Source organism: Gopherus evgoodei, chromosome 8 (genome assembly GCF_007399415.2).
Source record: "Gopherus evgoodei ecotype Sinaloan lineage chromosome 8, rGopEvg1_v1.p, whole genome shotgun sequence".
NCBI lineage: Eukaryota > Metazoa > Chordata > Testudines > Testudinidae > Gopherus > Gopherus evgoodei.
Genome location: NC_044329.1, coordinates 84158064 through 84171762, shown reverse-complemented (window position 1 = coordinate 84171762; position 13699 = coordinate 84158064). Strand labels below are relative to the sequence as shown.

The 13699-nt window shown below is 45.1% G+C and overlaps 1 protein-coding gene across 2 annotated transcripts in view; it reads right to left on the bottom strand.

The window, feature by feature from the left end:
• The window catches only part of LOC115656425 (uricase-like), a 32158-nt gene extending 24574 nt beyond the window's left edge, over nt 1–7584 (bottom strand). The window contains exons 1-2 of one of the 2 annotated variants that reach the window (XM_030573135.1): nt 7514–7574; nt 2051–2296 (exon numbers count right to left, since the gene is read on the bottom strand). In XM_030573135.1, coding sequence (XP_030428995.1) covers nt 2051–2065 — 15 coding nt within the window. In that variant the 5' untranslated portion in view covers nt 2066–2296; nt 7514–7574. Of the gene's footprint in view, nt 1–2050; nt 2297–7513 lie in introns of both variants that reach the window. The other variant, XM_030573134.1, reaches the window with a different exon arrangement.
• Between the last annotated feature and the right edge of the window lie 6115 nt (nt 7585–13699).

Sequence of the window (13699 nt, the reverse complement as noted above, 5' to 3'; positions counted from 1 at the left end):
GCCTAAGTCTCCTCCATGTTACCATGCGCTGCATGCCAGTAACACTATGGACAATTCGGTGGTTGGATGGCTCATGCAACCAGTACTTAGCAGAAGCTGGACAGGACAAATCTATGCCTAGCATACCTCCAACCTCATGCTGGTCCCCTCCTCACTGCATGCCTCCCCCTCTACGCACACACTCCTGCTGGTCTCCACAGCTGTGCAATTGTGGCAAGCGCATGCTAAACACACAAGAAAGGGAAAGGAGAACGTGCTAGAGGACACACAGAATTAGGGGATTTTTTTTTTGATGGCACTGTTTGCACTGTTCAATGTTTGGTTTATACAGTTTACTTTGTCACTGGTTGTGGTCATAGCTCATTATTATTGTTTTGGTGCTCTAGGGAATCTGGTTTGCCTGGCAATGCTGTGAGAGTGTATTTGTAATACAAGTAAAGGCTTTTATTTTATTAAGAAATGTTATTACTGTCACAGTATCATCTTCTAGTGTGTGTTTTGAATAATACACACAAACACAGGATACAGCACTAGTGGCAGGCTGTATCCAAACACAAATTCTCATTATAGCTACGTAGAGTACAGCACAGTCCCCCTCATTACATCCAACCTGAGCATGGGTGGCACAATTGAGTCTTATGTGTACAGCTGTTTTTTGCCATCCATATATTTGCTTATGTAAGGTTTCCTCCTTATTCTTCTGAGCATAATTGTTCTTAGACCCTACATTTCTAAGCAACTTCAACTGTCCATAATCTACAGACAGTATTGTCACTTCCTTCCCTTACCACATCTCTGACCATAAAGAAATGAGTTAGAGACTGTTAATTTACACTGTGTCTTGGCATTTTTCCTGTGGGTTCAGGTTAGAACTGTAACTTTTTTCATATGTGTTTACTGTATTTGAACATCTGTGTGGGAGAGATTTCAAGAAACCAATCAAGTACTGGAAATCTGTTCATCTCTTCTATTTGCATTATCCTTGTGTTCTATAATGGGAAGATGCTGTTTACAGTCTCACACTGTAGCCAAGCAGCAAGCAGAAATGTTCTGTGTATGCTAGAGAAAAAATATGGGGAATGCAAAAATAGGTATCTATTTAAAGGCAAGTGTCAGTTCATTTGCAATTTCAGTAGAGATTGTCCAAACCCACACAGTTTGGATCTGGGTTTTCAGCACTTCAAATTTAGGGATTATTTGAATCTGAAGTTTTGGGATCATTTGCAAAATTTGGATACAGATTTGGATTCCGATTTCAGAAATCCAGCAGTCTTTAGACCTTAGGTTTGGGTGCAGGCTGATATCTCAGTTGCAGGATTATACACTATTTGAGTTGTCACTATTAGTTACTGGCATAGGGGCTGTCACCACTACTAATGTTTCTATGCCTTCGTATGGGTCCACTCAGTCTGAACCACTGATTCCCCCACGAGAATGTCTGCAAAGGAAGCTGATATTGCAAAAGCCAATGTCCACCATCTCTAACTAGATATAGATTTCCTTCCCTTTTCCTCCTCAGAAATAAAAACCAAACTATTACACAGCACTCGAAAGTGTACAAGGTGCTTCACTGAAGAAGTGGATGCTTGGTTTATGAATCACACATTTGGGGGGCATAGAAACAGGTGTAGCTGCAATGCTGGTTCTTTTTTATTTTAAACAGCTTTGATTATTTTTGCTTTCATTGTGTATATTTGCATGATAAATGGAAGGTATCTAGTGTCAACATAGACAAATATTAAGAAAAAATAGAACTCTGTGAAGAATTCTAGGATCAATGAGATAAACTTTATAGATCTTTTTAAGGGATAGGACCTCAGGCAACCGGAGTGAAGCTCAGATTGTACTTCGTTGATTCAGAAAGCCAGTACATGTTATATTCAGTCATCTAGACTTGAAATATCTACATTTTTTAAAATACATATGTGTACATTTTTCTTTTTAAATCTGCCACTCTGTTGTCAAGCAGTTAAACACTGAACACAACATTATCTTCTGTTCTGGTGATTTTACAAAATATCCCAACTTTTGTTCTCCCTCTCCTGCCCACCTCATCCTCTGCCATGGAGTGAAGGTTCTGCTGCTGGAGGAGAAACCCAGTAGCATCCTCTTTCAGCTGCCTCTGAGAGGAGCCTGTTGAGATGAGGCTGCTGCTTCAAGAAGGCTGATGCCTCAGACCCGTGGCCTGGAGATGGGGGAGAGCTGATTGCTTGGCCCCTTTTCTAGGAACCCCGGAGTCTACTTCTCCTCAGAGCCCAGGTGAACGTGGCTGTTCTGGCAGGGAGGCACTGTACCCCTCAGACAAAATGAGAACATGAAAACAAAGTAAAACTGGCAGTGTCAAAATCAGACACAAGAGGGCAGATCCTTTAGTCGGAATAAACTTTGCTATGACAATTTACACTGGTTGAGGATCTGTCCCAACATGTCTGACACAAATTCACAAAAGCAAGGAAATGTAAAGTTAAGCCACCTCACAGTACATACCTTCTTCTTGTCTTCTCATAAGCACACACCTTACTGTGACCACAACTACTGCACACCACTCATTACACACCACAGCTTGAGCACTGCCTCCCCACACCCTTTCTGCACACATGCCTTTACCAGATTATTTTCCCCTGCACTGGTGGTTGTGGATGTTTTGTGTAGTAGTTAATTGTGTTGGGCGAGGGAAGTTTGGCAAATGGGCAGTTAAATGGGAGTGATGGATGGTTGCCATCCTTTGCTGGGGAAGGGAGAGTTAAGCAAATTCAAAGCACAGAAAAACTAAAAGTGCATGAAATTTCACACCCATTGGTCACCTACTTTTAAAGAGAAGCAAGAATTTATTTCCCCTTTTAAGCCTATTTTAAAACGTAATCCTAACTCCTGATTTGCTGTGAGGTGCCTCCAGAATAACAGAAACTATACTGCAGATTTAACAATGGAAGCATTCAGCGATGAGCTGGAGGGCTCACAGGGGCTCCTTGCTAAAATTCTGTCACCAAATGGAAGGAAGTTATGAGGAAATTTCCCCTGCTTTAGATGGGGTCAGCCCCTCTCCACTGATGATTGTACCAACTTTCAGGCATTTAAAAAAGCAAAAAATCCAGGGAAGGACAGTGTGGACCCCCCTTATAGGCTCCCTCCCCCATTTCAAACTATATGAACTGAACACTCCACTTCACTATCAGTTCACTTAGTGCAATTCTCAGGACCAAAGCAGAAACATTTTCAGTGAACTGCATGTCACGTAAGTTTCTTTCCTAAGCAGTGATTCTGCTCTGGCTGCGGTTATGACAGACGGTTATTCCTGAAGTGAGCAATGAATGGATTCTTGGCCCATCTATTCTCTCCAAGAGTAAACACCCGTGGCTTCCATTTAGCCAGGGAGAAGGAAGAACAACTTAGTAGGAGCCCCTTGTTTGAATATTAGCAGCACATGCCCGGAGACATCACCACGTTCCATAATTATCCCCAGAAACCACTCCACCTGCATATTAATTTCTATTAACTGTTGTGTGGCTCTGATTATACCTTTCCTTTTTAGTTTCTGAGAAAAGTACCTCACTGGATTACTCAGCCCCTAATTTTATTAAAAGGCATGAAGCTATCAGTGCCCAGGAGCTGGTGGTACAGCATTGTCAGCAGTTTGCCTAGTCTGTGTGCTAGGGAAAAAGAACAACAACTTAGTGGGAGCCTCTTGTTTGAATATTAGCAACACATTCTTGGAGACATCACCATGCTCCATAATTATCCCCAGAAACAACTCCACCCATATATTAATTTCTATTAACTGTTGTGTGGCTCTGATTATACCTTTCCTTTTTAGGTTCTGAGAAAAATACTTCACTGGATTATTCAGCCCCTAATTTTATTAAAAGGCATGAAGCTATCAGTGTCCAGGAGCTGGTGGTACAGCATTGTCAGCAGTCTGCCTACTCTGTGTGATTTCTCACCGCAGGAGATCAAGAACAGCCCAAGCCTAACTGTGTACAGCACATGATGCAAGACTTGCTTTTTCACAACATCCTTCCTACAATGATAAGGCTACAGAAAATCCAGACTCCATAGATACAGATAGAAAATGACAGACAGAGAAGGGGAAACGAAATTAAAAACACAAGGAAAAGTGTGGGGAAAAATCTAGCAGTAGAGTGTAGAGACCATTCAATATACTATGATCCCAAACTGGATCTTCATACCTTGATTAGGTACTTTATAAATATCAGTTTAGATTAGATAGTCTTATACTGAGTTATTGGACAAAGACACCTGTATCTTCATGGTCAGAATGGATTAAAAGACCAGTTCTTCCAGGCTATGAGCAGAAAGTCCTCAAAATCTTTCTGGCATTTGCCTGAGGGCATGTATACTTGTACCCTATAGAACATACTACTTATCAGCTCAGGGATCCACCAAAGACATTTAAGACTTGGGATCTATATATGAGCTAAATTTGATCATTTCTATTTTAAGTAGGTTAAATTGTTGAGTATATATTTTTCCATAGGGTTTTTAATTCATTTACCTAAGTGTAAAGCACCTTCCATATTTATATTAGATATATGAGGTATGTTTTATAAGATATATTTGATGTGTTAAATGTTTTTAATGAAATTGTAAAATAATAAAAATGAGCATAAGGAAAAAAATTATCCAACTTGTTGTTGACAAAAGGTTAATGTACAGTGTAAGTGATGTCAGTGATGCCTGTTGATTTTAGTCTTTCTTCATTGTTTTTACAATTCTGCTGATCTTAGATTTGCACATGAGATGTTTGGGGACAATGATGAGTTTCTTGAAAGATAAGTAAAAGTAAGGAATGTGCTCCCATCCAACCAGCCAGTTTGCAGTGCTGGAACAAAGTTAAAATAGTGCAGGCTTCTAAGAGCAGAATATTGTCCTCACTGCTACCCAGGACCATTCAAAGCTGGGTGTGAAAGGAGGCAACTCTAATTCAGATTCCTACCCGCTGTTCATTGCAGAAGTGAACAGAGATGTGAGGGGGATGGTGGTGGTGTGTGTGTTTTAAGTCACGTAGGAGGCATTTTACAGTATTGAAACTTCACTGGAGTGTGATGCAACTCATTAGAAGGGACACCCCTCTCTTAAAACCCAGATTGGCCTCCATCCCAGACTGATACTGGGAAAACTTGCTTTCTGTAATTTGGTGGCATCAGAAAAGTTGACTCATGACAATGGAGTGATAGACAATGTTATTTATATATATTTTTAAAGTCCTTCAATGTTTAAAGATTCTTGTGTTCTTTTGATTCTCGCATCTCTTGTTTTGGGTCATTGTCCTGCAATGTGTCCCAGATTTGGGCTTTGGCGACTGAGAGGTGTTGAATACTATCTGAACTGCCTGTGATATACTCTAAAACTCAGAGGGCAGCAGCTTAAGAACATCCTCATTATAGAACAGTCCTATAGAATATAATAGAGATGAAACCAGCATGGTTCTATAGAGATGTAATAGGGTTCTGTACAACATATAGACTTAATGAATGATCTCCCTTCCATTGGTGCTGCAATATGATCTGTTCCCCAATCTCTGAAGGAGGCAGGTCATTCTCGATACTGATTTAGCAGCCCTGAATCTGGAAGGATTTTCTTCTCCCTGCTTTCCTCTCTGGCTTTTAAGGGTAGCATGGCAGAATCAGGATCAGGAAACCACTAACTTCTGCTGTGATCACTGTGTGCGCAGGAGAGAGCAGTTACTACAATTGTTCCCTGCTGCCCAGGAGCCCTGCCTCCCTTTCTGCTCTGCAGTCACCTCTGCAAGTGTAACACTGACAGACCTCGGTTGACAGCAGCAGGAAAGAACTGGGGACCTCTGGAGTTTAGTGCATGAGCCTCTACCGCATGAGCTAAAAGTCAACTCTAGAGCAGACTCATTTATCTCTCTCTTTAAGTGGTCTTGGTGCCACTAGATGGGACAGAGCACCACACCCAGGAGGTGTGTGGGTTACACAAGAAGGCAAGGGATTGGGGAAATGAGAGTGAAGAGGAGAGTAGAATGAAGAGGAGAACTCAGGAGATGAGAACTGGAGGAGGAGAGAGCAAGTCAGGGAAACAAAAACAAGAGGAGAAGACAACTGATGGAGAGAGAGAATCAAGAGGATGGGAGTGAGGTTGCAGGAGGCAGGAGAGGTGAAGGGCCAATAGCAGTGGAGGTGGAGAATGAGAGTGAGAGAGCTACAGATGGGCAATGTGGGAAATAGAAAACCAAAGAGTGGGGAAGAGAACAAGATGGAAAGGGGAGGCCTCCCTGAAGAGGGGAAAATGTAACAGAGAATCCAAGGAAGGAGTGAAAAGAACTGAACCTGGGAAGAGAAAGTGCTCTTGGAGAGAGCAGAGAGAGAGCAGACTCAGAAGGGGAGCAGAAGACCCAAAGAAAAGAAAAATGAAGGTGATGTACAGGCTGGCGGGGAATGGCAGAGGTTAGAGGTCATGGGGCAGGATAGCAAAGAACCAGAAGAAGTAGAAACAATTAGCACTAGCTGTTTATTGTACTTTCCTTCTCTATAACTCACTGCACTTAACAAAAATGGTTAAGAATCATTCACCCCATTTTAATGATGGAGAAGCTTAGGCAGAGAGGAGATTACAATGAAAGACATAAACTTAAAGTAACTTGTGCTGCTCAGTGGCAGATTCAGAGGTAGAACCCAGACCTCTCCACATAAACATCTTGGAGAAAGAGAGAAAAGGTTTCACATGGAGAAATAAATACAGAAATAAATACCTGAAAAGAATGTAAGATCAGAAAAAGCTAAATGGGGGGGGGATGACATCAAGAAACAGGAACCAAATCAACTGAGGTATAGATGAAATTGTCTAGAACCCCAAATCCTCCTTTTTATATTTGCAAGCACCAGTGATAATTGAATTTGCTAAAAATAAGAGGGAAAAGTCCATGACTTAAATAGTGACGCAAACCAATTCATTAGCATGAACTTAGATTGACCCAAATGTAAAATCTTGTAATAATAAGCTTAAACTCGACAGATAGGTTTTATAAACATTCCAGTGACAGCCGTTGGTTTTAAAGAAATAAAGCACTCCCCTGCAGTGTTTTGCAACTCAAATGTTACTTTCATTTTCAGATTCTCTGCTGTAACTTCATTTATTTTCACTGCCCAAGCTGAGAGAAATGCACAAATTAAATAAAGAGCACAAATAATGATAAGCAAGCTGGGTTCTTTACATTCTTTCATTTGGGCATTGTTAGTAAATGCCTTTGTTTACAACGGGTAGCTTTTTAGGTTACAGATAAAAATGAAAGTCAGGTTATAAACACTGCTGTTTAGAAGTTTTATCTTATTTCATCTTATCCTCCTAACACATTCTTTTCCACTCAGTTTTAGATGCTAAATAGGTCAAGTTTAATTGCCAATGAACTATGTTGCTAAACTGATTTGACCGCTTTAAAGTAAATAGGTGAACACAAAAATATACCTTAACATTTAACATCACTGCTTCTCACTGCATTGAGAGAACATTTGTAAAACTTCTACAAACTTACTGGCAGGTGACAGACTGTAGGCTGCTGCATTGTTAGCTCTTGGATGGCTGAGAAGAGTAAAGCCACTACAGCAGCTGCTGCACTATAAGAAGTGTCATCTTAATGTCAGAGGAGGAGCAATGATGGAGGGGTTGGCTTCACAAATGCAAATATTTCACAATTTATTCAGCCACACAACATTTTTTTCTGCCCTGGGCAGAAACTTTAATGAAAGAAAATATCTATGACAAAAAAGAAAGCTAAAGCCAAATATAGAGACAAGGGGGCTGATCTAATCTAATTAAAGTAAATGAGAATTTACCCTCCATTTAAATGGGAGCAGCACTTCAAAGACAATGCAAACACTATTAAAAATTCCAAGGGTGAAATCCTCACTCTGTTGTGATCTGTGACACAAGCTAAGGTCTTGTCTACATTGGCAAGTTTTGTTGCCAAAAACTGCCTTTTGGTGACAAACCAGTGATAGCGTACACACTGCAAGGTCCCGTTTTCCAAAAAAAAAAAAAAAGGCCTAGATTTGGTGACAAAAAACTTTCATCCCTGTGAGAGACTTTTGTCTTTTCCCCTCCCTTTATGTCAACAACTAGCCAGTGTAACCACCACAGGGTTTTTTTTCGATTTTATTGGCCTCCAGAAAGTATCCCACAATTCCCATGCTGCCGCTCTGGTCAGCGGTTTGAACTGCGCTGCCCTGCAGCCAACCTGCCCCTCCCCCTTGCAAGCCCGTGGAATTTTAAATCTAATTTCCTGTTTGCTGGCTTCCCAGAGGAGTTTCCCAGGTGAGCATGCCTGGCTATCGCCCCAGATGCACTCCTGCTTGGACCACCTCTGAGTTGTTGAATTTGATCAGTATATTTGATGAGTTTCCAAGAGATACTTGTTAATCCTCTGCCGCAGATTCCAAGGGATTGCAGACTTGTTAGTTCCCCCATTGTAGGAAACTGAACCATGCCATTTAACAATCACTGGAGCTGCGACCAAAGTGGCACATAGCTGAGCTGCATATAGACCAGGGTGAAAGCTGCAAGCATTCAGCAGCTGAACCCTGGTTTCCCGGGTCACCCTCAGCGGTGAGATGTCAGCCAGCAGGTTAGCCACCTGTGAAAAAGTGTGAGATAATTTTAGGATGAGTCCCCTGCAAGCCGTGACCTTTTTGTCCATATGCATAACTGCCTTCCCCGCATTCCCAAAACTCATCATGATTGGGGTGCTTGCAGAACTGTGTGCCTGCCTAGAGTCTCACCAGAGAGAATGTGATTTCTACTAGGAAAATACCCTTTTATTAAAATATTTCAGTCGTTTGCTGGAATGTAAGAATCCTTCTTCCGTTCAGCACAGACCTGGAAGAACACACCACACACACACCCCGGACAGGAGCGGCAGATAAGAAAAAACCCTTGGCGCAGTGAAGACTTGCTCCGCGAGGTTATATAGCAGGATGAGAGACAGACCAGGGAATGGAAAGAGTGCTGGGAAGCCTAAAGGCAGGACAGAAAAGAGAATGCTGCTTTTGCTAGGCAAGCGACAGAGCGTATGATAAAAGTTATGGGGAATTAAACAGATGCTCAAGTCTCTGATACAGCTGTAAGACTGAGGCCATGTCTACACTTACAGTTTTGCAGCGCTGGTAGTTATAGCTGTGTTCGTACAGCTGTGTAGGGCCAGCACTGCAGTGTGGCCACACTGACAGCTACCAGCACTGCAGTGTGGCCACATTTGCAGCACTGGCAGCGCTGTTGGGAGTGGTGCATTGTGGGCAGCTATCCCACAGAGCACCTCGTCCCATTTTGGCGCTGTGGCTTGTGGGAAGGGGAAGGAAGTGTGCGGGTCTTTCCGCTTCCTGTTCCAACGCCCTGTGTTGCATTGCTGCACATTCTGAGCAGTTTGGCAGCATTGTGAGTCTGCAGCGCAATTTCTGAGATTTCTGTTACAAATGGAGCCTGAGCTGCTGAGGACCTTGCTGATGAATGTTGCCAGCACATCACGCATGGCAGTGGAGCTATTCCTTCAGCTGCAAAGTGACAGTGAGGAGTCAGATGATGATATTGAAACGCCTGACGCTCAAGACACGCAATTGCTTGTGGCAGTAACAGACGTGCTCAGCACCGTGGAACGGCACCTTTGGGCTCGGGAAACCAGCACTGAGTGGTGGGATCACATCGTCCTGCAAGCCTGGGATGACGAGCAGTGGCTGCAGAACTTTCGGATGAGAAAAGCCACTTTCATGGGACTGTGTGCTGAGCTCGCCCCTACCCTGCGGCGCAGGGACACGAGTTTGAGAGCTGCCCTGCCAGTGGAGAAGCGGGTGGCTATTGCAATCTGGAAGCTGGCAACTCCAGACAGCTACCAATTGGTGGCGAACCAGTCTGGAGTGGGAAAGTCCACCGCTGGAATGGTGCTGATGCAAGTTTGCACAGCCATTAATCACACCCTGCTAAGAAGAACTGTGACTCTGGGGAACGTGCAGGACATTGTGGATGGCTTTGCACAAATGGGTTTCCCTAACTGTGGAGGGGCAATAGATGGGACGCATATTCCTATTCTGTCCCCACCCCACCTGGCATCAGAATACGTTAATCGCAAGGGGTATTTCTCCGTGGTTCTGCAAGCGCTTGTGGATCACCGTGGGCGTTTCACTGACATTTACTCAGGATGGCCTGGAAAGGTGCATGATGCACGCATCTTTCGGAACAGTGCCCTGTTCAGGAGGCTGAGGGCCTGGACTTTTTTCCCAGACCGCAAGATCACAGTAGAGGACGTCGAAATGCCCACTGTGATCCTTGAAGACCCCGCTTACCCCTTAATGCCATGGCTTATGAAACCATATACAGGGAAGCTTGACAGGAGCAAGGAGCGGTTCAACTATAGGCTGAGCCGGTGCAGAATGACTGTGGAGTGTGCTTTTGGCCGTTTGAAAGGGCGCTGGAGGTGTCTTTATGGGAAGCTAGATTTGGGGGAAAGCAGCATCTCTGCTATTATATCCGCGTGCTGTACCCTCCATAATATTTGTGAAGGGAAGGGTGAAAGATTCAGTGAGGAATGGACCTCCGAGGTTCGACGCCTAGAGGATGAATTTGCACAGCCAGAGAGCAGGGCTACTAGAGAGGCCCAGGAAAGGGCTTCAAGGATTAGGGATGCCTTAAGGGAGCAATTTGATGCAGAGAGCCAACAGTAATGTTTGGTGCCTTTGCTGTGCTCCTTTCTACCTTGGGGTACAATATTTACCACTTCCTGCAATAATAAAACTTATTGTAAAAGCCATAAAATCCTTTATTCAAAGTACAGTACATAAAAGGCCAGGGGTGTTAGGGTGGTGGACTGTACATTCAGAGGTTTGAATATGTCCTGTTTGGATTACTGTTCAATGTCTGCTGCACTTCACGATTACTATGCTGCAGAGTAATGGGGGTGGAGTGCACAGGGTAAGAATTGTAGTTATCAGGACTGGTAGGTGATCGTACAGGTGTTGGGGGCAGCTGGGGGTAATAAGAAACTGGCTGCTGGAGAAAGGTGTTTTGTGCAAATACTGGGGAACAAGAAAGAGAGCTTTGGGAGGGGTGTGGGTTACCACAGTACAGATCTGCCTGCATGGCTACGAGAGACTCGAAAGATTCAGTTTTTCGAGCCAGGAGGCTTATCATCTGCTTTGAGGTTTTTTTGGTAGCCAATTCCTTTCTCCTGCTTTCTGTTTGCCTCCACTCATACATTTTCTCTCTCCATTCCTGTGTCTTCCTACTTTCTCTGTTGTAGTGAATCATAACTGCTTTGATCAATTCTTCTTTTGATTTTCACGGATTTTTTCTCAAGTTCTGCAAGCGACGTGAGGCTGGTGATCCGGCTGCATTAGTCAAGATCACTAAAAAAACCATAGATAGAAACATGTAATACACAGAGGCTACATTGTTTATTATCACACAGTGAAGGAGTTTTTAGACTTTTTGTAGCATCCTTCCCACATACCTAACATAACACAGAGAGGCCAGGGAAGCGATGGCATGGCGAGCAATGGGGTGAGTGTTTCTGCCCCGACTGCATCTGGGAGGGGGAATTGACCGATGGGTCACTGGGGTTTATCTGCACTGGCTACAGGAGGTAGCTGGTGTCCTGCACAGGGGACAGTAGTGAACAGGAAGGTGGCGAGCTGCTGGTGGGGGGGGGCGGTCCGCATAACTGCCGGCCTGCTGGTTGGGGGGGGAAGCACAGTTGGGCTGGCATCCTGCTGGGAAGGGGGGGGAGAGACCGGAGCACACCGCGGTGCTGGCTGCCTGCTGGGAAGGGGAGGGGGGAAGACTGGAGCGCACCGCGGGGCTGGCTACGTGCTGGAAGCGGGTAGGGAGACCAGAACGCACCGCGGGGCTGGGGGGGACGACCGCGAACCTGGTGCCCTGCACTCAAGTATCCCTAAATTCTCAACAGGGTTTCCTACTGCCAGATATATCACTGCTGCATGTTACCAGGGAAGAGAGGGAGGGTCTTCTACAGCAATGTGGATTCCGCCCTGGCTCATATGCAGCTTGCCTGTGTGCAGCCATGGTACCCCGACCCCTCGCGGCACAGTGGATCGGACGAGTTAGCCTGACCGGGACAAGGACCACGGTGGCTCTCCCTATAAACTTGCGAAAGCACATTGCCCATGCTCTGGCTGCAACTTTTCAGAAGATTACCGAGACAGATTACAGAGACGTGATAGAGCAAATCAATGGGCTATTCCACGTTTAGGCATGCATGCAGGCAGCCATAACCCAAACCGTCCTCTCCCAAAACATAAAAATCTGCTTACCCCGAGCACACTCCTCAGCTTCTTCCTCACCAGCAACTTCCAGCTGCTGCGACTGGCTAGCCTCCTCCTGGCTTGAGAAGAGCTCCTGGCTGCATGCCTCCTGGGACTCCGGGGTGTCTCCCTCCACCCCAGTAGCCTCACTGTCGGCTTCCTCTACACCCTCCCCCACTTCTCCCTGCTCTGAACTCTCCATCGTGGTCCTCGGATTGGCAGTGGGGTCACACCCAAGTATGGCATCCAGCTCCTTGTAAAAATGGCAGGTAGTGGGGGCAGCTCCTGAGCGGCGATTTCCCTCACGGGCTTTGCAGTAAGCACTCCTCAGCTCTTTTATTTTGACCCTGCACTGCAACGCGTCCCGTTCATGGCCCCTTCTCAGCAAGGACTTTGATATCTGCCCATAGGTATCATAATTTCTCCTTCTGGAGCGCAGCTGTGCTTGCACAGCTTCCTCACCCCAAACACTGATGAGGTCCTGCAGCTCAGAATTGTTCCATGCTGGGGCTCGTCTGGGGCGTGGAGGCATGGTTGCTGATTGATTGAATGATTGATTGCACTCCACACCTGGCTGAGCAAACAGGAAGGGGATTTTTAAAATTCCCGGGGCATTTAAAGGTGGGGTCAGCTGAGCCCAGGGCAGTGGAGTGTGCATGATTACCAGAGAGGCTTCTAAGGTATGCTGGGATACCTCCTTATACCCCGAAGGTCAATAAAAGCGCTGGTGGGCGTCCACACTTGCTGACCAGCGCTGGATCACCAGCGCTGGAATCCCTACACCCGAGGTTCGACCGGGTGTACAGCCAGCGCTGCAACCAGGGAGTTGCAGCGCTGGCCGTGCTTTGCAAGTGTGGCCACATCCTAAGTTGCAGCGCTGTAACCCCCTCACCAGCGCTGCAACTCTCTAGTGTAGCCATGGCCTGAGCAGATTCGAGTTTGAATGGCACTGCAGCAGATGCACAATTCTTTGCCAACCCCACACCCCCTTTGCCCACACATTCCTTTTCACTTCACAGCACTCCTGCGTTTCCCCATCACTCCACCCCCTCTCACAGCTTGCACGATGATAGCTGGAGCTACACACAGTTGTGAGGTTTTACCCTTTTTAACAATAAATAAATGCTAAGTTATTTAATAGTATAGCATTTTTATTCTGTGTTCTACAAAAGCATAGAGCAATCAACTCACTCTCAGGAACAGGTTCCTAAAGCATTGTGTTGCATGCATCTTGGGCCCCAAAATTGTACATGAATGCAACAGGGAAGCAACTCCAAAGCAGGCACTTGTTACTGCCCCTCATTGTCAAAGTGGTTCCTCAAAGCCTCTCTGATGTTAATAACAGCCCTCTGGGCTCCTCTGACAGCCCTAGCATCCGGCTGTTCAAACTGCCTCAGTGCTCCACACCTGAGCAA